At 39.0% G+C, this 23,598-nt stretch overlaps 1 protein-coding gene across 6 annotated transcripts in view; it reads left to right on the top strand.

The window, feature by feature from the left end:
- Positions 1-13,028: 13,028 nt before the first annotated feature.
- VSIG4 (V-set and immunoglobulin domain containing 4) overlaps positions 13,029-23,598 on the top strand; it is a 39,347-nt gene continuing 28,777 nt past the window's right edge. For 5 of the 6 annotated variants that reach the window (XM_029930264.1, XM_029930263.1, XM_029930262.1 and 2 more), the window contains exons 1-3: positions 13,029-13,183; positions 20,075-20,431; positions 21,138-21,419. In XM_029930264.1, the coding sequence (XP_029786124.1) occupies positions 13,129-13,183; positions 20,075-20,431; positions 21,138-21,419 (694 nt within the window). In that variant the 5' untranslated portion in view covers positions 13,029-13,128. Of the gene's footprint in view, positions 13,184-13,324; positions 13,362-20,074; positions 20,432-21,137; positions 21,420-23,598 lie in introns of those variants that run through there. The other variant, XM_029930261.1, reaches the window with a different exon arrangement.

Genomic DNA, 23,598 nt, shown 5'->3' with positions numbered 1-23,598 from the left:
ATTGTGCTAGTCTTCCGATTGTGAATTACTTTTGTCTTTATTTTTATTGTTTTACAGATAAATATGTCATATATTTCTTTAGAAATTTTGCACTTTTGGAAACTTTCCTTAATCCGAGATATATGTTAGAATATCTTGTTGTTCTTTTTATTTGTAATATCTTTGTCATTCGTTGGTTTTTATTTTTAAAATGTTTGTTTTTGAGAAACACATTTTCACAGAATATAATCTATGTCACTTTATTTATTTATTTTCTCCATATTTTATTGTCAAATTGTTTTCCACACAACACCCAGTGCTCTTCCCCTTAAGTGCCCTCCACCATCACCACCACCTCTTTATGCTGAGAATCTATGTCACTTTAAATTTCCAGATTATTACATTGCATTTATTTAAAAATTCTTTGTGCATATAATCTTCTGGATTGTCTGTGCCTTCTCTAATTTTTGTTATTAAAAAAAACTTTGTGCTTTAATGTGAAAAAAAATTAAAAAAATAAAAAAAATAAAAAAGAGAACTACAGGCAAATATTCTTGATGAACATAGATGCAAAACTTCTCAATAAAGTGCTAGCAAACCAAATCCACCAATACATTTAAAAAATAATTCACCGTAATCAAGTGGGATTTATTCCTGACTCATAATTGTTGTTCAATATGTGTAAATCACACCAATAAGAGAAAGGGTTAAAATTATATGTTCATTTCAATAGATGCAGAAAATATTTGATAAAGTAAAACATTAATTAATGATAAAAACACTAAGCAAGATAGCTTCAGAGTGAACATATCTCAACGTAATAAAGGCCATATAAGAAAAACATACAGTAAAATTCATCCTCAATGGGGAAAAACTGAGAGTTCTTTTTTACAACCAGGGATAAGACAGGGATGTGCACTTTTACCACTGTTATTTAACAAAGTACTGGAAGTCCTAGAGACAATAATCAGACAACAAAAAGAAATAAAAGACATCCAAATCAGTAAAGAAGAAATAAAACTTACACTACTTTCAGATGACATGGTATTCTTTATAGAAAACCTGAAAGACTCCACCCCAAAACTGCAAGAATTGATACATGAATTCAGTATAGTTGAACGATCAAAGTACAGAAATCTGTTGCATTTCTATACACCAATAATGAAGCAGCAGAAATTGAAATTAAAAATTCAATCTCATTTGCAACTGCCCCCAAAATAACAAGATATCTAAGAATAAACCTGACCAAAAAAGTGAAAGATATGTACTATGAAAACTATAAAGTACTAATGAAAGAAACTGAGGATCAAACAAAGAAATGGAAAGGCATTCCATGCTCATGAATTGGAAGAACAAATACTGTTAAAATATCTACACTATCCAAAGCAATCTACACTTTTAATGCAATCGCTACCAAAGTACCACCGGCATTTTTCACCACAGAGAGAGAAAACACTCCTAAAATCTGTATGGAACAACTCCAGTTACATCAAATACACTGAATAGCCAAAGCAATCTTGAAAAGAGGAAAGCAAAACTATAGGCATCACAATTCTGGACTTCAAGTTATACTACAAAAATTTAGTGATCAACACAGTATAGTATTGACACAAAAATAGACACATGCATCAATGGAACAGAATAAAAATCCCAAGAATGAAGTCACAATTATAAGGTCAGTTAATCTTCAAAAAGCAGGAAGTAATATCCAATGGGAAAAAGACAATCTATTCAACAAATGGTGTAGGGGAAACTGGACAGCCACATTCAGAAAAATGAAACTGGACCACTTTCTTACACCATATACAAAAATAAATTCAAAGTGGATGAAAGATCATTTCATGATATTTCACAAAATATGAAACAGGAAACCATCAAAATGCTAGAGGAGAACACAGGCAGTAACCTCTTTGACATCAGCTGTAGCAACTTCTTTCTGGATATGTATACTGAAGCTAGGAAAACAAAAGCAAAAATAAACTATTGGGGTTTCACCAAAGTAAAAACCTTCTCCATAGTGAAGGAAACATTCGACAAAACTAAAAGGCACCCCATGGAATGGGGAAAGATATTTGTAAATGACATATCTGATAAAAGGTTAGTATTCCAGATATTTAAAAAACTTATAAAACTTAACACTTCCACAGAAACTCAACACACCAAAAAAATCCAGTTTAAAAATGGTCAGGAGACATGAACAGATATGTCTCCGAAGAAGACATCAAGATGGCCAACAAACACATGAAAAGATGCTCAACATCACTAATCATTAAGAAATGCAAATTTGGCCATTCATGGTAACGTGGATGGAGCTTGAGGGTGTCATGGTAAGTGAAATAAGTCAGGCAGAGAAGGACGGATACCATATGTTTTCACTCATAAGTGTAACAGGAGAAACTTAACAGAGGACCATGGGGGAAGGGAAGGGGGAAAATAGGGAGAGGGAGAGAGGCAAATCATGAGAGACTCTTGAATACTGAGAACAAACTGAGGGCTGAAGGGGGAGGGGGAAGGGGAAGAGGGCTGATGGGCATGGAGGAGGGCACTTGTGTGGATGAGCACTGAGTGTTTAATGGAAACCAACTTGACAAAAAGACTATAAAAAAAAGAAACAAAACAAACAAGCAAAGGGAAAAAATAAGAAAGAGACAAACCGAGAAACAGACTTTCGATTACCGAGAATAAACTAATGTTTACCAGAGGAAAGGAAGGCCGTGAAATAGGTGATGGGGATTAAGGAGGGCACTTGTGCTGAGCACCTGGTGACGTATGAAAGTGTTGAATTACTATAGTGTACACCTGCAACTAATATTACATTGTATTTTAACTAACTGGAATTAAAATAAAAACTTAAAATAAGTTAAAAAAAGAAATGCAAATCAAAAGTACAATGAGATATCACCTCATATCTGTGAGAATGGCTAAAATCAACAACATAGGAAACAATAGGTGTTGGTGAGGATGTGGAAGAAGCGGAACCCTCTTGCAGTGTTGGTGGAATGCTAACTGATACAGCCCCTCTGGGAAACAGTATGGAAGATCCTCAAAAAGTTAAAAATAGGGGCATCTGGTTGGCTCAGTCAGTTAAGTGACCAACTTTGGCTCAGGTCTTGATCTTGCAGTTCGTGGGTTCAGGCCCCATGTCAGGCTCTGTGCTGACAGATCAGAGCCTGGAGCCTGCTTCAGATTCTGTCTCTCTCTCTCTCTACCCTTCTCCTGCTCTATTTCTGTCTGTCTGTCTCTCCCTCTCTCAAAAATAAATGAACATTTTTTTAAAGTTAAAAATAGAACTATCCTATGATCCAGAAATTGCGCTGCTAGGAATTTACCCAAAGAATTACCAAAATACTAATTCAAAGGTATACATGTACCCTTATTTTCTAGAGCATTATTTACAATAACCAAGATATGGAAGCAGCCCATGTGTCCATCGACAGATGAATGAGTAAAGAGATGTGGTATTTATATATGCTGGAATACTACTAAGCCATTAAAAATAATGAAATCTTGCCATTTGCAGCAACATGGATAGAGCTAGAGAGTATTATGCTAAGTGAAATAAGTCAGTCAGAGAAAGACAAATACCATATGATCTCACTCATGTATGGAATTTAAGAAAGAAAACAAATGAGCAAAGGAGAAAAAAAGGGAGAGATAGGTACACTAAGAAACAGATTCTTACTCAAGAGAACAAACTGATCGTTCCAAGAGGGGTGGTGGGTGAGAGGATGGATTAAAAATATAGGTGATGAGGATTAAAGAGTGCACTTGTCACGATGAGCACAGGGTGATGTATGGAGTGTTGAATTACTACATTATACACCTGAAACTAATATAGGGCTGTATGTTAGCTAGCTGAAATTAAAATTAAAACTTAAAAATGTAATAACATAAAAAGTTAAAAATAGAGCTTCCTTATGATCTGGCAACTGCACTACTGGGTATTTACACAAACAATATAAAAACACTAACTTGATGAGATATATGCACCCCTATATTTATAGCAGCATTATTTGCAATAGCCAAGATACAGAAGCAACCTAAGTGTTCATTGATCAATGAATGGATAAAGAAAATGCGGTATATACATACAATGGAATATTATTCATCCATAAGAAAGAATGAAATCTTGCCACGTGTAAGGACATGGGTGGAGTTAGAAAGTATAATGCTATGTGAATTAAGTCAGAGAAAGACAAATACAATATAATTTCACTCATATGTGGAATTTCAGGAACAAAACAAACAAGCAAAGGGAAAGAGAGAGAACTCGAGAAGCAGACTCTTAATTATAGAGGACAAACTGATAGTGACTAGGGGGAGTTGGGTGAGTCAGGGTTAAATAGGTGATGAGGATTAAAGAGTGTACTTGCTGGGATGATCACCAGGTGTTGTATGGAAGTACTGAATCACACTATTATCCACCTGAAACTAGTATAATTAAATGGAATTAAAATAAAACTGGAAAAAAGAGAGAAAAGAATAATGTTTTGTTAAATATTCCTTTGTGCTTGAGGGAAAAAAAGAGGAACAGAAGAGACATAAGAGTATGTACAATACCCGCTATGAAAGTACCAAAATATATAACCCCCCAAAAAGTGCTTAGTGGATTTCACTGGGGAATATGGCAGAGAAATAGGGAATTCCATACTTCCCACCTGCATCTCTCAAACAAAGGGCTGAAGCCAAAGGATGCTGAGACACAAGAGTCTGGGAGGAAAAGAGACAGAGTCTCCTAAGAAGGCAGCCTCATAGGTGCATGATTGTGAACTGGGGAAGACAAAAATGGGCCGGGACACAGAGGCACGGAGGGGAGGGAGCCCCCTCTGATGAGAGACAAAGGGAAGAAAAAGAGGCTAAAATTGCTTCTAGAACTGTCCCTGGAGAAGAGAAAATCCTCAGCCTCAGATAGAGAGGGATCCTATCCTCCCATCTCTAACTGCAGGGCATTCGGAGAGAGATCCTATCTCTAACTGCAGTTATTTCTTTGGGGTGGGTGTCCCAGTCCCAGAAATTCCCTCTGTGATAGACGGTGCACAAGAGACTCAGTTGGCATAAGGAGGAACCCCTCCCCTACTTGATCCCCAGCGAGGAAGTGCCCTGGCTTGGGCTTGCAGGATTACATTTCAGGTGATATCATTAATGCTCATGGAATAAGAGCTGGAAGTGAGGTTGGTGGCAGGATATAGAACAAGGGTCACCTTGCTGTGCTCCAGGCACAGTGAGATTGGACCCAAAAGAGTGATTTGCTATGCTTGGCTCAAGAGGGACTGGAGGTCGCCATTTTTCTCCCCAAAACCACCAAACCAGGGTGTCAAGGAGCAGCCTGCCCAACCCACAGTGGAGGCGAGACCTGTCTATACCAAGCCATGCCCATCTGTGGAAGGTAGCTACTTTTTTTTTTTTTAACCGAAGCCCAGTAGATGATATGGAAACCAACAGTCCTTCCCAGAGACCAGCATTGATGCATTGCCGTGATTAACTCTAGATCAATTCTTGCTATTCAGATATATTCTCCTTTATCTCATTCTTATCTCTCCCCTCTGCTGAACTGGGTATTCTGGTTATAGGTTCGCTTAAACAGTCATATTTAATCCATTCTCTTGATGCATATTTTACACCTCCGTGGTTACCTTCATTTCTCTCTCTGTGAAATAATCAGACTATATAGTTTCTCTGAGCAACATTGCCTTTGGTGGTTTTTTTTTTCTAGTCACCTCCTGCAGTAGTCTCCCCTTTCTCTATCTAAATTAACCCTTTTAGTCTCTCTGCCTGGTCAATGCTCAATTTCTCTTTCTCCCCACCCCTGCCATTTCCCTCTTTGTATATGCTCTTCCAACAGCACTGCCTCCAACCTGCTTTTTATATGTAGCTGGGATTTCTCATTTTATGCTCTTAGATTTCCCTTGGTCTTTTTTTTGTTGTTGTTTTCTTTTGGTTTGTATGTTTGTTTGATTTGTTTGTGTGTTTGCATGCTTTTATTCAGTTTGTTTGTCAGTCTGTTTTCCTTTCGAGGGCTACCTCAAGAAACAAGCCAAAGTACACATGGTGGAGAGTACCAAATATCACTATGAGTAGGGAAATAAAATAACCAAAATCTCAACAAGAGAGACTGAGGGACAATTGTTAAAGGTACAATTCCTGAATGAACAGGCCTTGGACAATCAATGAGCTTCCTTTAATATAGCAGTACTCGCAGGTGCCAGAGCACATAACAGTTTTCAAAACTTATAAGAGACAGAAAGCTATCCAAGATGATGAAAGGGAAGAAATTCCAGGAAGAAGTGACAGCTAAAGAATTGCTCAAAACATATATAAGCAACATACCTGACCAAGAATTTAGAACAATAATCATAAAATTAATCCCTGGGCTTGAAAAAGGCATGGAAGACACCAGAGATGCTATTGCAACAAAGATTATGGTCCTTAAAAATAGTTGTGATGAATTAAAAATTGCTATAAATGAGGTGCATAATAAAATGAAGGTGGTCACTGCACGGACTGAAGAGGCAGCGAGGAGAATTAGAAGACAATTATATAAAAATAGGAAGCCAAAAAAAAAAAAGATAAATTGACCCAGGAGCATGAAAGAAGATTCAAGAACTGAGGGATGCAATCAAATGGAACAATATCCATAGCATAGGAATTCCAATGGAAGAAGAAGAGACAGAAAGCGGCTAAAGGAGTACTTGAACAAATTTTAGCCAAGAACTTCCCCAATCTGGGGAAAGAAACAGATATTGAAATCCAAGAGGCACAGAGAACTCCCCTCAGATGTAACTTGAATTGATCTTCTGCATGACACATCATAGGGAAACTGGCAAAATATAAGGATAAAGAGAGAATTCTGAAAGCAGTTAGTGATAAACAGGCCCTAACATACAAAGGGAGACACATCAGGATAGTAGCAGACCTATCTACTTAAACTTGGAAGGGCAAAAAACAATGGCAGAAAAACTAATATGTGATGAACAGGAAAAATACACAGTCAAGAATACTTTATTCAGTAAACCTGTCATTCAGAATAGAAGGAGAGATAAACGTTTACCCAAACAAACAAAAACTAAAGAAATTCATCACCACTAAACCAGCACTACAAGAAATCTTATGGGGGATTCTATGAGGGGAATGTTTCAATGAAGAAAATATACCAGAGATACCACTAAAATCATGAATCCTACAGAGAACACAATGATTCTAATATATTTCAATAATAACACCAAATGTAAATGGATGAAATGCTCCAATCAAAAGACATAGGGTATCAGAATAGATAAAAACAAGAAAACAAGATCCACTATTTGCTGTGCACAAGAAATCACTTTAGACCTGATGGCACCTTCAGATTGAAAGTAAGGGGATGGAGAAATATCTATCATGCGACTGGAAGTCAAAAGAAAGCCATATTTATATTGGAAAAACTGGACTTTAATGTAAAGGCACTAACAAGAGATGAAGAAGGGCATTATATAATAATTACAGGGTATATCCGTCAGGAAGAGCTAACAATTATAAACATCTACATGCTGAATTCAGGAGCACCCAAATACATAAAACAATAAAAAACCAGAAATAATCTTATTGATAAAAAAAGGTGCAATTTCAAGGGATGTTAATACTCCACTTACACCACTGGATAGATCAACTAGACAGAAAACCACTAAAGAAACAATGGGCTTGCAGGAAACATTGGATCAGATGGATTTGACAGATATATTTAAAACTCTACATCCTGAGGCTATGGAATTCACTTTCGTCTCTAGTGCACATGGCACATTCTCCAAGATAGATCACATACTGGGTCAAAAAGCAGCCCTCAATAAATTTTTAAAAATTGAGATCATACCATGCACACTTTCCGAACACAATGCTATGAAACTTGAAATCAGTCACAGGAAAAAGTCTGGAAAACCTCCAAAAACATGGAAGTTAAAGAACACTTACTAAGGAATGAATGGGCCAATCAGGCAATTAGGAAATAAATTTAAAAATACATGGAAACGAAATACATGGAAAAATACATGGAAATGAAAATGAAAATACAACAATACAATACAAAACATAATGGGGTACCTAAAGGAACTAGAAGCAGAGCTGCAAGAAAACCCCAAACCAAGTAGAAGTAGAAAAATAATAAAGGTCAGGGCAGAAATAAACAATATAGAATCCAAAAAGCAGTTGAGCAGATCAATGGAACCAAGAGTTGGTTTTTTGGGAAAATAAACGAAATTGATAAACCTCTAGCCAGGCTTCTCAAAGAGAAAACACAGATCACCCAAACAGACCAAATCACGAATGAAAATGGATCTATTACAACCAATCCTTCAAAAATACAAGCAATTATCAAAGAATACTATGAAAAATTGTATGCCAACATACTGGGCAACCTATAAGAAATGGACAAATTCCAAAACACAAAACTACCAAAATTCAAATGGGAAGAGATAGAATATCTGAAATGACCCATTACTAGTGAAGAAATTGAATCAGTTATCAAAACACTCCCAACATGTAAGAGCCCTGGACCAGATGGCTTCCCAGGAGAATTCTACCTGACATTTAAAGCAGAGTTAATACACTTTCTTCTCAGGCTGTTCCAAAAAATAAAAATGGAAAGAAATCTTCTGGAGTCATTCTATGAAACCAAAATCACTTTGATTCCCAAACCAGATAGAGACTTAGACAAAAAAGAGTACTGCAGGCCAATATCCTTGATGAATACGGATGCAAAAATCCTCAACAAGACACTAACCCATCAAAATCAACAGCATATGAAAAGAATTATCCACCATGATCAAGTGGGATTCATTCCTGTGTTACAGGGCTGGTTCAATATTCACAAATCCATCAATGTGATACATCACATAAAAAAAGAAAAGATAAAAACCATATGATCCTGTTGATAGATGCAGAAAAAGCATTTGACAAAATACAGCATCCCTTCATAATAAAAACCCTTGAGAAAGTCGGTATAGAAGGAACTTCCTTAAACATCAAAAAAGCCATTTATGAAAAGCCCATAGTTAATATCATCCTCAATGGGGAAAAAGTGAGAGTTTTACCCCCTGAGGTCAGAAATGCTACAGGGATGTCCACTCTCATCACTGTTGTTGAACATAGTGCTGGAAGTCCTCGCATCAGCAATCAGACAACAACAACAACAAAAACAAAAGGCATCAGAATCAGCAAAGATGAAGTCAAACTTTCACTTTTCACAAATGACATGATATTCTACATGGAAGACCTGACCGACTCCACCAGAAGCCTACTAGAACTGATCCATGAATTTAGCAAAGTCGCAGGGTACAAAATCAACATACAGAAATCGATTGTATTTTTATATACTAATAATGAAGCAACAGAAAGAGAAATCAAGAAACTGATTCCATTCACAATTGCACACAAAATCATAAAATACCGAGGAATAAACCTTTCCAAAGATGTAAAAGACCTGTCTGATGAAAACTATTGAAAATTTATAGAAGACACAGAGATATGGAAAAACATTCCATGTTCATGGCTCAGAAGAAGAAACATTGTTAAAATGTCATTTCTATGCAAAGCAATCTACACATTCAATGCAATCTCAATCAAAATTGCACCAGTATTCTTCTCAAAGCTAGAACCATCTATCCTAAAATTCGTATGGAACCACAAAAGACCCCGAATAGCCAAAGTAATATTGAAGAAGAAAACCAAAACGGGAAGCATCACAATCCAAGACTTTAGCCTCTGCTGCAAAGTTGTCATCATCAAGACAGTATGGTATTGGCACAAAAACAGAAACATAGGCCAATGGAATAGAATAGAGAACTCAGAATTGGACCCACAATTGGATGGCCAATTAATCTTTGACAAAGCAGGAAAGTGTATCCAATGGACAAAAGAGAGACTTTTTAAAAGATGTTGCTGGAAGAACTGGGCAGAAACATGAAAAAGAATGAAACTAGGTCACTTTCTTGCACCATACACAGAAATAGACTTAAAATGGATGAAGGACCTGAATGGGAGACAGGAAAACATCAAAACCCTAGAGGAGAAAGCAGGAAACAACTTCCTTGACCTCCACCACAGCAATTTCTTACTCGACACATCGCCAAAGGCAAGGGAATCAAGAGCAAAAATGAACCATTGGGACCTCCAAGAAATAAGAGCTTCCGCACGGCAATGGAAACAAGAAAACTGATAGGCAACTGGTGAAATGGGAGAAGATAGTTACAAATGACATATTGGATAAAGGGCTAGAATCCAAAATCTACAAGGAACTCACCAAACTCCACACCCAAAAAATGAATAATCCAGTGAAGAAATGGGCAGAAGATCTGAACAGACACTTCTCCAAAGAGGATATCCAGATGGCCAACTGACACATGAAACGATGCTCAGCATCACTTATCATCAGGGAAATACAAATCAAAACCACACTGAGATAGCATCTCATGCCAGTCAGAGTGGAAAAATGAACAAATCAGGAGACTATAGATGCTGGCGAGGATGTGGAGAAACGGGCACCCTCCTACACTGTTGGTGAGAATGTAAACTGGTGCAGTTGCTCTGGAAAACATTGTGGAGGTTCTTCAAAATTTTAACAATAGAACTCCCCTATGACCTGGCAAGAGCACGACTAGGAATCTACCCAATGGATACAGGAGTGCTGATGCATAGGGGCACATGTATCTCAATGTTCAGAGCAGCACTTTCAACAATAGCCAAATCATGGAAAGAGCCTAAATGTCCATCAACTGACGAATGGATCACAAAAGTGTGGTTTATATATACAAAGGAATACTACATGGCAATGAGAAGGAATGAAATCTTGCCATTTGAAGCAATGTGGATGGAACTCCAGGGTGTTATGCAAACCATGAGAGACTCTTGAATACTCAGAACAAATGAGGAGTTGGAGGAGAGGGGAAGGGGAGTGATGGGCATGGAGGAAGGTACTCGTTGGGATGAGCACTGGGTGTTATATCAAAACCAACTTGACAATAAACTAGAAAAGAAAACAAAGTGTTTAGTACAGTGCATGGAAGAGTAAACTATCAAGATATAGTGGCTATCATTTTTATAGTTGTTATTGTATGTATAGTGTAGTTTTATTTTTAAAAATCAGAAACTATGTAAACATCAAGTGCTCATGTTACAATTGGGGAAGTTAAAGTTCACATTTAACTTGCTCTAATCATCAGAATTAAGTAGATGCAGAGCCAAGCCCTTCTCTAGGCTTCCTGACTTCCCCTTCGAGTTGAGATCAGGCCTTCTGATCTCAAGAGGCAGGAGGCAGTTAAAAAATACAGTTACCAGGGACCTTGTGTGGTTCAATTGGTTAAGCATCCCCCTCTTGATTTCCACTCAGATCATGATCCCATGGTCATGGGATTGCGTCCCATGTCAGACTCTGTGCTGACAGTGTGGAGCCTGCTTGGGATTCTCTCTCTCCATCTATCTCTCTGTCCATCCCCAGCTCTCTCTCTCTCTCTCTCTCTCTCTCTCTCTCTCTCTCTCTCTGTCTCTCAAATAAATAAACATTAAAAAAAACAGTCACCAGGCCAGGCATACTAACACCAGTTGAATGGGACATGGGTTTTTGGTAGGCTCTTCATCAGGAAAGACTGTAAAGGGGAGGTGTGTGTGTGTGTGTGTGTGTGTGTGTGTGTGTGTGTGTGTGTGTGTTGGTGGTGGTGGTGGTTGAGAAAGGGTATTCATTCTTAAATTCAAAAGGAGGGATCTCCAAAGCTCAGGGATTGCTGTATGAGGACCCAATGGAAACCAAGGCCTGGAAGTTCAAATGAGGTGGACTGAATGAAATAACTAAAATTCAAGGGACAACCAGACAAGAAAGATTGAATCTTGGAAGCAGAGTTGCTTGACAAAATTCCATGAAATAATAATATCAGGAACAGAAATATTGGCGTCTCCTCTTAGCCTTTGTCAAGTCCCAAATCATCTGTATATAACTACCCCTTAGCAAGCATGTGGCTGAGATAATGTCTGTCCTTGGGGCCTCACTCATCATTTCTGCAAAGCTCACCCCTTCTCTGATCAAGACCTCTCTTATCCTTCTAATCAAAAGCAAAAACAAAAAAAAAAAACATAAAAGCAAAGGCCAAAGTTAGACTTTAATTTTATTTTGGTATGAATTTATTGGATGTATTTCTCCTTCAGGAGGTGTTTATATTTTCAAATCTTTGTAGACTATAAGCAGTGCCAAACCTATGGGTAGACTGCTGGTGAACTTACAATTGCTCTGGGGGCTATGAAGAGAATCTGTTAAGCTGGAAGCTTAATTCCTCTCTTGCTAATCATAGACATGTAGCAATTGAAAATTATTGAAAAGTTCAGCCTCATAGAGCATACCGCTACCAGTCAATGGACAAGTAAACTGGATGTTAAACTCAACTTTCCCTTAAACAAATAAATAATAGAACCCTAATGAGCACTAGTGGGAACATTTATTACCAAAGAAGTGAAGCTATTGGAGAAAGTGATTCAAAAACCTTCCCAAATATGAGATAAGGGGTATATATACCCTTAATGACTTTATCCAAGGGCTTGCCAATTATTTATTTAAGTTTTGATTTACAGAAATTTCCTTCATACACTTAATCTCTTGTGCTCTGAAACCCACAGGCATCCACTGCCAACACTCTGTTCATTTGTATAGGTGTATCAGGCAAGAGTTAAAGGTATGACTGCTAAATACTGCATAGGCCAGCAATGTTGATCTCTCCTCCCTGCCCCACCAGAAAGGAAAATATCTCCATACTAGAGGGAGAAAATTCATCCCCAAAGTCATCCCCAACCTCTGAGTCTTGTGCAAGAAACCCAAAATAAACACAGCCTGAGAGATCAAAGATCAGAGATCCCTATTTGCTCCAGGGGTCCTATTGCTCAAATCAATAATCTAGCAGGGGGAGGAATTGTTTCACTCACCCTGAACCTCCAATCCCAGGCAGGGGAGGTAGGGGGTGCTCACATGACTTGCGCTGAAATAGGGAAGGAAGAAGAATGTGAGATTGGACTGGGATTCCGAGTCAGAGATACAGAGAAGGAAGGGAAGTAAGCAGGCACAGAAGCTTACAGCCATCAGAAGTTCAAGCCTTTGACAGCAGAAGGCTGGAACAAAGGATAAAAGTGTCTAAGGCTGTGATGGGGATCTTCCCGGACCTCCTGCTCCTGGGCCACCTAATAGTGGTCACCTATGGTAAGGCAGAAACTTGCAACCAGACTGCTACTGCTGGCACAAGCAAAAGGCTGGAGGGTGGGGACTGAATGGCTACTGAGGAAAGCCTATTCCTGCTGAATAGGTGAATGTTCTCAAACAGTGCTACAGACTCTCTCAGTTTGGGGCAGCTGGAGCCTGCTGATGAAGAAGCCAGAAGGTAAGCTTGGGGAGAAATAGAAAAGGATCCTCTCTTGAAAATATCCACATGATTTTGTAGTACTTGTTATATATCAGGGACATTAAGAAGGTGCCCAATGTCACTCAAATCCTTCCTCCATCTTCTTTCACATGAAATCCTACCATTATACCTTAACTCCTCTATTTCTAGGTCTTGATCCCTGTTAAGATATATAACGTTCAAAGAAAGAATGTTGTCCAAGAGTTAGATGGGACCTTAAAAATAAGCTAGACACATTCTTCATTGTTATGAACAAGTACTCAACATATCTGTTTACATGCTCCCAGTGATTGAGAGTTCACCACTTCCCCAGACTATCTGGTCTATCCAGCAGTAGTTCCAAATGTTAGAAGGTCTTTCTTGTGTTGAACTAAATCCACTTCCTTGTGACTTCCATCTTATAGCCAAAGTTCTATTTCTTGGAGACACATAGAACATATCTTCTCCCTTGATGTGATAGCCCTTTAGAGTTCTGAGGACAGACATCATGTCCCATTGATTCATCTCTTCTCAAAAATAAACAAGCCCTAACTTCTTTAACTGGTATTCGCAGAGCTTGGTGGTTTCTTTCCACCTCCTGGGATAGCTTACTTCCCTGTGAATATGGCACAGTTTGTCCAGGCTACTTGAGGGAAATTAATGCTGAATATATATCCTAAAAGAGGTCTGACTACCCCATAGAAGCATTATTTCCTTGGGTATTCCTCCATCTCCATTTATATCCCTGAGAATTGAGATAGAATTTTTGGTAGCTAAGCCTGAGTAACAGCTAAGTGAGACCCAAGATAGGATGAAAGGGCTCTTCCTGCATCTCAGCTTGTTCCATATCTTAAGAGGGAGAGGATGTATGTATGTTAGGTTGGTGTCCCTTTGTGGTCAGAAAGAACGAAGTTTTAATAGCTGACTCAGATTATGCTAACCTATCCTGGGGCTCTGTGAACCATCAAATTCTAGAGCCTTACTAAATTAAGTCACCTGAGAGGAAAAGAACGTACTACAGGCCACAGAACGTTAGTGGTATAATACTCCTAAATAATAGTACTTTTTTTTTTACAGCTGCAATATTTTCATTCTCTAACAGGTTTTAGAGTACACCTTTATACCTTCTCCAAATCAGTTGGTTTTATCTGAGACTTACAGAGGCAGGACTGGGGCTCAGGGTGATAACATTCTGTACATGTTAAAGTTAAATCGTGTGTGTGTACATGTGAGTGTTCTCATGTATATTATTCCCTCCTCTGCCTGTGAGGTCCTCTAGACATGGAAGCAGATCTTCCTTTTGTGTGCGGTGTTTAACACTATAGACCTGAATCTCAGGACATACTGAATGGCCAATAACACTTTTCCTCTCCTTGGATATCTCCAGGGAGTGTCTCCAGCCTATTTGTACAGTGTTAGGTCACCTTAGCTGGCCTCAAAGGGCCTCTAGGGGCTAGAATCAGCTGCTGGGTCAAAGACACCTGTTTTAATAATAATAATAATAATAATAATAAATATTTAATCTTATAAACATTTTATTAATAGCTATTATCTAAACCAGGAGGCAGCCCAAGAGAGGGAGAGAGGCCAAACATAGGGTTGTGTGGTTACGGAAAAACACCACTCTCTGTGTGATGGTGAGAGGAGGAAGATTCAAAAAGAGACCCAAAATTGGACCTATAAAGGAACCCTTGCCCAGAAAGCTAAGCCTTTCCTTTCTTTAGGACTGTTACACAGGCCCCACAGTTTGCTTTTCTAAGTCCAGTCCCCTTTTTCTCAAATTAAACTTTTTTCAACAAAACCTCTTGAGTTAATGCCTAGCCCAGGTTATTCTCCTGTGGAAGGATAATATTTAGAGAAAATTCAATTTTTCCCTGAGAAAAGAGAATAAGACTCTGAAAGCCTGGGAAAGGATTTTAAGAAAATAGACACCAGATGGAATGTTTTTTCAGCAAGACAAGTGGATATTATCCTAGGATAACATAATTTAAACCAAGTCAAGTAGGCCCAAGTAAGTGGTTACTAATTTCAGTTGCAGCTAGTGGTTTAATAAGGTAAGAAAGCAGTGTAGCATCTGAAAGCCTTTCATCTAGGCCCCTAGGCCCAATTCAGCCCATGCTTTCTGTGTAAACTTAGGTAAGGATCTTTCTCTTGGCTTGCCTATGTGTGCCATGAGGAAATGCAACTAAAAGCCCTTGCAGCTATGCCATTCTAGAAGTCTTCAAATTCTATACTGCCTGGTACCCCCAAGCCCTGTTATACCAACTATCTTGCCATTTCGTGGTTTTCACCTATCCTGGAGGTGAGTCTTTCCTGAAATAGATTTCCCCTACCCAGTCTTCAAGGAAAGTTAGGTATATTGTTTAATTTGACAAACTTTTCACATTGGTTTCCAAACAGGCTCTGTTGTTATAGATACAGTCTACTCCATCCTTTATAGCTCCTTATTATCTATGGATGGCCTATTTCCTGCTCATAACTTGGTAGGCTCCCTCAAGCTGGTGGCTTGTGCTAACTTCTCCTTCAGGTCATCATTAAAACTGAATCTGTCCACTCTGGAGAAGATATATAGAGGATTTCTGTAACATAAAAAGAATAAAAACAAATATGAAAGGTTTCTCTTGAGGCATGAGACATGAGGCAAGAATAGCAATTATCCACACCTACTAAATGCCAGCCATTATGATAGGTGCTTTCACACCTATAAGCTCATTTGATCGTCACAATAGCCCTGCATGGAAGGTTTATTGTTATGTCCATTTTATTGATAATGACTTGAAGTTCAGACAGGCTTATCAATTTACTCTAGGTCACACAGAGACATGGTGACACAGGTCACATGTTAAGATAGACCTTGGACTTGGATTGGTCTTGTTCTTCTTACTACATCATGCTGTCCTTCACTGTTCTCCTGATCTCATTAGGTGCTTCTATTCAGTGTTTTTTTAGGCTCTCTGAGAATCACAAGGATAGCTGGACTATGTAAGTCAATTATATTGAGATTACCTTCACTTTGGAGATCAGAGTACATAATGTACAATGTCTTTCTGTGTGTGTGATGATCTGTGCCTACCATATACTCTGTCTTTGTGCTACTAATGAAGCAGGAGGAGGAAGATGGAAAAACAAGAAAAAGAAGGAGGAAAAATGGAAACCAGATAGAAGAATGGGTTGAAGGATGGAAAGAAGAAAGGAGAGGGGAAGAAAAAAGTAAAAGGGGAAAAAACTTGTAATTATTAGAAGTATGGTTACTAACTCTGTCCCAGACCCATATTCTGGAATGTGGAAGTCAAGCCCAACCTACTTTTCTTTTTTACTTTTTTTTTTTTTTAAGTAGGCTTCATGCCCAGCGTGGAGCCTGGCACAGGACTTGAACTCATGACACAAACCCTGAGCTGAGATCAAAAGTTAGATGCTCAACCAACTGAGCCATCCAGGTGCCCCAAGCCCAATCTACTTTTAGAAGTGACTTTCTATATTGAGAAATTGAGACTGGCTATTCATATTCTTGATAGACCAGAGTGAGCTCTGTGAGAATTCCCAGGAGGTTCCCAGAGAGGGTAACACAAGCCAGGCCTTGAAGTTCCCTAAAGTCCCCCAAGAGGGGAGGCATACATACACATATACAAAGACATTTTCAGCTTTTCTAGATGTCCTCACAGCAGAATACTGCTTTGTTGTCCAGGAGAGAAGTGTGAGAATCTTTTAGATGAGAGGAGGCAGATTTGGGAGACCTGGAAGATTAGTGGGAAAGAGGATATTAAACTAAAAGGCTAAGATGGTTTTCATGGGGCTTATGGCCCCATATGTGTGCTTGCAAGTGACACGTTTGTATTCATGATGATGATAAGCTGTATTTGCATGCATATGGAGGCCTACATTAGCAACAGCATAGTGAAACTCGCCACCAGCTGGTGAACATTTACCATCAGATAGAAAATGTAATTATTTAACTTCCATTTCCATTACAGCCTATTAGCAATGAACCATCTAGGACTGGAAGAGAACATAAAGAGTAATACTGTCCAAGACATAAACAAAACTCAGAACTTCCCACTGACAGCTTAGTCCATCAATAAACAGATCTGATTAATTATAAAGTTAATTTTTAGGACAAATCAAAATCTGCCCTATGGGCAAATCTCCCATTCATGGATCTGAGTTCTGCTTCCTGCCCAATCTGAAACCCTCCAGAGAATATGTGGTAGATTTAACAACATAGACTCATGTTTATTTATTCCTTTCTACTTAAGGCTTTTATCTTGGCCAAAATATGCTAGTTATGTTCTAAGAATGCCTGGTGAGAGCACAGACTAGAGGCTTGACTTTAGTCTCCCCATTGATAGAAGCCCTGGTACTTGGCAATAAATTCTGGGAGCATGCACCCACTCTCTCTTCCATCTGTTTGACTGAAGACTGGGAATCCTTATCTACATTAACGACTCTTATTCAGTAACATCTCACAGTTTCAACCTCATTCTTCTATGACAGACATAAAGAAATTGCCTAAATACAACCCCTCACTCCTGGTCAGAGTTAAATAAAACACAATATCCTCAAAATATGAGTTCATGAATGGAAATTTCTAAAGGAAGGTGATGGCTCTCTTAACACCCTCAATTCCCCTTCTCCTTCATGTTTCCGTCCCCAGCATGCCAAGGATCAGTCTCCTTTTTTTCATACTACCATCCCTACCATAGCCAGCTCTAGGATTTTATTCATATCCTTTTCCTCTTCAGACATTTTCCTCTCCATTCCTCCTCAGTATGGAATTTTCCAGTGTATCCCTGCTGAAACCTAAGAGAAAGCAAAAATAAAAAGAAATCAGGAAAAAAGGTCAGGCTTATAAGTGAAAGTTTCAAACTTAACAATAACTAATGATTTTACTTCTTTTTTAAATAATAGTTTATTATCAATTGGTTTCCATATAACACCCAGTGCTTCTCCCTGCAAGTGCCCCCCAACATGACCATCATTCCCTTCCCTCCCTCCACCTCCCTCTTCAGTCCACGGTTCGTTTTCAGTATTTCAATAGTCTCTCATGATTTGTGTCCCTCACTCTCCCCAGCTCTCTTTCCCCCTCCCCCGCCCTATGGTCCTCTGTTAGGTTTGTCCTGTTAGACCTATGAGTGCAAACATATGATATCTATCCTTCTCTGCCTGACTTATTTCACTTAGCATGACACCCTCGAGGTCCATCCACTTTGCTACAAATGGCCAGATTTCATTCTTCCTCATTGCCATATAGTACTCCATTGTGTGTGTGTGTGTGTGTGTGTGTGTGTGTGTGTATATATATATATATATATATATATATACCCCATCTTGATCCATTCATCAATTGATGGACATTTAGGCTCTTTCCATGATTTGGTTATTGGAGAAAGTGCCGCTATGAACATTGGGGTACATGTGCTCCTATGCATCAGCACTTCTATATCCCTTGGATAAATCCCTAGCAGTGCTATTGCTGGGTCATAGGGGAGTTCTATCGATAGTTTTTTAAGGAGTCTCCACACTAATTTCCAGAGCGGCTGCACCAGTTTACATTCCCACCAACAGTATAGGAGGGTGCCTGTTTCTCCACACCCTCGCTAGCATCTATATTCTCTTGATTTGTTTATTTTAGCGACTCTGACCGTTGTGAGGTGGTGTCTCAGTGTGGTTTTGATTTGTATTTCCATGATAATGAGTGATGGTATTGGCACAAAAACAGACACATGGACCAATGGAATAGAATAGAGAGCCCAGAACTGGACCCACAAGTATATGGCCAATTAATCTTTGACAAAGCAGGAAAGAGCATCCAATGGAAAAAGGACAGCCTCTTCAATAGGTGGTGTTGGGAGAGCTGGACAGCAACTTGTAGAAAAACGAAATTAGACCACTTCCTGACACCAATCACAAAAATAAACTCAAAATGGATAAAGGATCTGAATGTGAGACAGAAAACCATAAAAACCCTTGAGAAAAAAGCTGGAAATAGCCTCCTAGACCTCAATCGCAGCAATTTCTTCCTCAACACATCCCCAGAGGCAAGGGAATCAAGAACAAAAATGAACTACTGGGACCTCATCAAGATAAAAAGTTTCTGCAAGGCAAAGGAAACAATCAAAAAAACTAACAGGCAAACTACAGAATGGGAAAAGATAGTGGCAAATGGCATATCAGATAAAGGGCTAGTATCCAAAATATATAAGGAGCTCACTAAACTCCATACATGAAAAATGAATGATCCAGTGAAGAAATGGGCATGAATAGACACTTCTCCAAAGAGGACATACAGATGGCCAACAGTCACATTAAACGATGCTCAGAGTCACTCATTATCAGTTTTTTTAAATACACTTACAGAATTTGCGTTTGAAGGATCCTTAGAAATCATTCCATTCAAACTCTCTACATTGTAGATAAGAAAGTGAGTCCTCAGGGTGAAAAGAGTCTTACCCAAGGTCATATCTCAGCAAGGTAGTGACAGGAAAAAGACTTGAAACTGACAAGAGCCAAAATGCTAAGAGCTTTCCTTCTGACGACTGGTTCTGATTGATGGGAAGGCTGGCAGGGAACAAAATGACACATGGAATCTGAAAGTATTATGGACGAAAATTCAAAAGGTGTTTCTCAGAAGCCTCTTGAGTTCTGCCACTGCTATCCTAACTTCCAGGTGAGTGTGTGATCTATGTCTGTTTTCTTCCTCTGTTTCTCCTCTTCAGGCCACCCCATCCTGGAAGCACCTGAAAGTGTGACAGGGCCTTGGAAGGGGGATGTAAATATTCCATGCACCTATGGTCCTCTGCAAGGTTACACTCAAGTCTTGGTAAAGTGGCTGGTACATCGTGATTTGGACCCAGTCACCATCTTTCTACATGATTCCTCTGGAGACCATATCCAGCAAGCAAAGTACCGGGGCCGCCTACAAGTGAACCACAAGGTTCCAGGAGATGTGTCCCTCCAATTGAATACCTTGGAGATGGATGACCGAAGCCACTACACATGTGAAGTCACTTGGCAGACCCCCAATGGCAACCAAGTGGTGAAAGATAAGATCATTGAGCTTCGTGTCCAGAAACGTGAGTCACTGTGGGGGTAGGAAAGCACTAAAGGACAAAGACCAAATAAAGGACTATAATCCTAGAAAACCTTGAGAAACCCAGAGAATTTTGTTTACTTATATACAGACTCTTTTCAGTTAAATGTGCTAATCAAGAGGCATTGACAGGCATAAGATCCTCAAAAGTGTTGGGAAGGGTTCCTGGCCTTCAAATATTTGCCCCTTTAAATGTCCCAGAAGGTCCAGCAGCCACACCCTGGTTACTTTCCTTGGGTTCTGGGTCTTAAAACTCATGAAAATGAGTATATCTATCTAATCATAATATTGTAGAGTAACTAGAGGCTGACAGAAGCTCTGGGGAAAGGGATGCTGGGTTCAGCCAAGATAAATAGTGTTGACTTAACAATTTTATGAAAATTTGGCCCTGGTAATCCAAATTTGCAGATAATCCAAAAACGCAATCTACTGAATCCCCCCAAAAACACCTCTATTATTTTTTTTTAAATCCTTTGATTTTTAATTCCAGATAATCCCAAACTCTAGATAACACAGAACAGTACCTAATCTTCCAAAGGAATATTTATTTTCTTCCCTCCCAAATCAAGAGCCCCTTTTAGTTCCCTTTGCAGATATATGGTTATCCCTATACCCAGGAAAGATGACTCAGCCTTTTCTTCACATATCCTTGTAACTTCTCAGTCTCCCCTCTTGTCTTCCTTTTGCAGTCTCTGTTTCAAAGCCCACAGTGACGACTGGCAGTGGCTATGGCTTCACAGTACCCCAGGGAATGAGGATTAGTCTTCAATGCCAGGCTTGGGGTTCTCCTCCCATCAGCTATGTTTGGTATAAGGAACAGACTGACAATCAAGAACCCATCAAAGTAGCAGTCTTGAGTACCTTACTCTTCAAGCCTGCTGTGGTGGCTGACTCTGGCTCCTATTTCTGTACTGCCAAGGGCCGGGTAGGATCTGAGCAGCGAAGCAACATTGTGAAGTTTGTGGTCAAAGGTGAGCAATCTTTTCTTTTGGTGATCCTTGCTATCTCTGCAATCCTTGTAATGTAAATATCTTTATTCCAGAGAAGAGAGTTTGTGTGTGTGGAAGAGGGTGGTATCCTGGGTTGTACAATCACAGAGAAAGAAAAATTCTGAACTGATAATCACAAGGCTAGAGACAATACCTGTCATGTTTTGGGTTAAGAAGACAAAGAGGGTAGGGGCGCCTGAGTGGCTTAGTCGGTTAAGCATCCGGCTTTGGCTCAGGTCATGATCTCAAGGTTCATGGATTCGAGCCCCGCATCGCTGTGCTGACAGCTAGCTCAGAGCCTGGAGCCTGCTTCAGATTCTGTACCTCACTCCCTCTCTCTCTGACCCTCCCCTGCTCACACTGTCTCTTTCTGTCTCTCAAAAATAAATAAAAAACATAAAAAAGAAGACAAAGAGAGTAAAGGGGAAAGTGATATTCACTAAGTAAATCATATTTGCTAGATACCATTCACAAGAACTCTACGCACATTTTGTAATTGACTCCCAAATCTATCTCATGAGATAGCTACATAACCTTAATTTTACAGAAGAATCTGAAAATCAGAAAGGGAAATTTATTTCCCAAGGGGCTCATAGCTAGGAAGTTCAAGTTGGAACTTGCGCAAAGATGGCATACTATTTCCATTACATCTAATTGTCTCTTATGTTTGAATCTTTATTAGCTCTTGGACATCCTTTGGAATCCATTTTTTGTTCTTTTTTTTTTTTTTTGAGTATACTTGATACACAGTGTTACATTAGCTTCAGGTGCACAACATAGTGATTTCATAAGTTTATGCATTATGCTATGTTTATAAGTGTAGCTACCATCACATCACTATTACAATATCATTAACTATATTCCTTTTACTATGCTTTTTATCCTCTTTTATTTCCTACCTGGAAGCCCATATCTCCCCTTCCTCTTCACATGTTTTCCCCATTTTTCAACACTTTTACCCTCTGGCAACCATAAGTTTGTTCTCTTTATTTATACATATAAGTCTGCTTTTTGTTTATTCATTTTTTAGCTACCAGATGAATGGAATAATATGGTATTTGTCTTTCTCAGTTTCACTTACTTCACCTAGCATAATATCCTCTACATTCATGCATTTTGTCTCAAATGGCTTGATTTTATCCTCTTTTTATGGCTATGTAACATTCTATTGAATATATATATGTATACTCAACATATATATTTTTTCTCATCCATTTGTCTATCTATGGACACTTGGGTTGCTTCCATATCTTAGCTAGTGCAAATAATGTTTCAATAATCGTAGAGGTGCATACATCTTTTCAAGTTAGTGTTTTCATATTCTTTGGGCAGATTACCAATAGCAGAATTAATGGATCATATAGTATTCCTACTTTTAATTTTTTGAAAAGCCTCCATGCAGGGCCGCCAGGGTGGCTCAGTCGGTTAAGCCTCCGACTTCGGCTCAGGTCAGATCTCACATTCGTGGGTTCGAGCCCCGTGTCAGGCTCTGGGCTGACAGCTAGCTCAGAGCCTGGAGCCTGCTTCCGGTTCTGTGTCTCCCTCTCTCTCTGCCCCTCCCCCTCTCATGCTCTGTCTCTCTCTGTATCAAAAATAAATTTAAAAAAATTAAAAAATAGAAAATCCTCTATGCTGTTTTTCATAGTGGTGTATCAGTTTACATTCTCACCAGTAGTGTATGAGGGTACCTTTTCCTCCACATCTTCACCAACACTTGTTATTTCTTGTCTTTTTTATTTTAGCCATTATAAGTATAAGGTGATATCTCCTTCTTCTTTTTCTTTGTTTTGTTTTGTGAGAATTTTTTGTTGTTATTTTCTTTGTGGTTTGCATTTGGTTTTGCTTCATAAAATAAAGCCCAGATATCTACATCATTTTTTAATACCCCCCCCCCCAACAATCTTCTTCTAAAGTCAAATTCAAGTTTTGGTTGATGTCTCTGATTGACTCTGGTTAATAAAGGTCTGACTATTTCTTACAGCATTATCCTGGGATCACTACAAATTATGTACATAAAGGCTGCAGGCTGGCCTTTAAATGAACATCCCAGCAGCAATATGTCTAAATGAATCTTGTTGCCTTCCAAGAGACCTCCTTGGAAAGGAAGACACTTATTCCAACAAAGCTGCCATTGCCCAAAATATGCTGGAAACTAACTGCT

Source organism: Suricata suricatta, chromosome X, assembly GCF_006229205.1.
Source record: "Suricata suricatta isolate VVHF042 chromosome X, meerkat_22Aug2017_6uvM2_HiC, whole genome shotgun sequence".
Taxonomy (NCBI): Eukaryota; Metazoa; Chordata; class Mammalia; order Carnivora; family Herpestidae; genus Suricata; species Suricata suricatta.
Note: the sequence above shows the minus strand (reverse complement) of the source record. Positions and strands in the feature narration are given on the sequence as shown.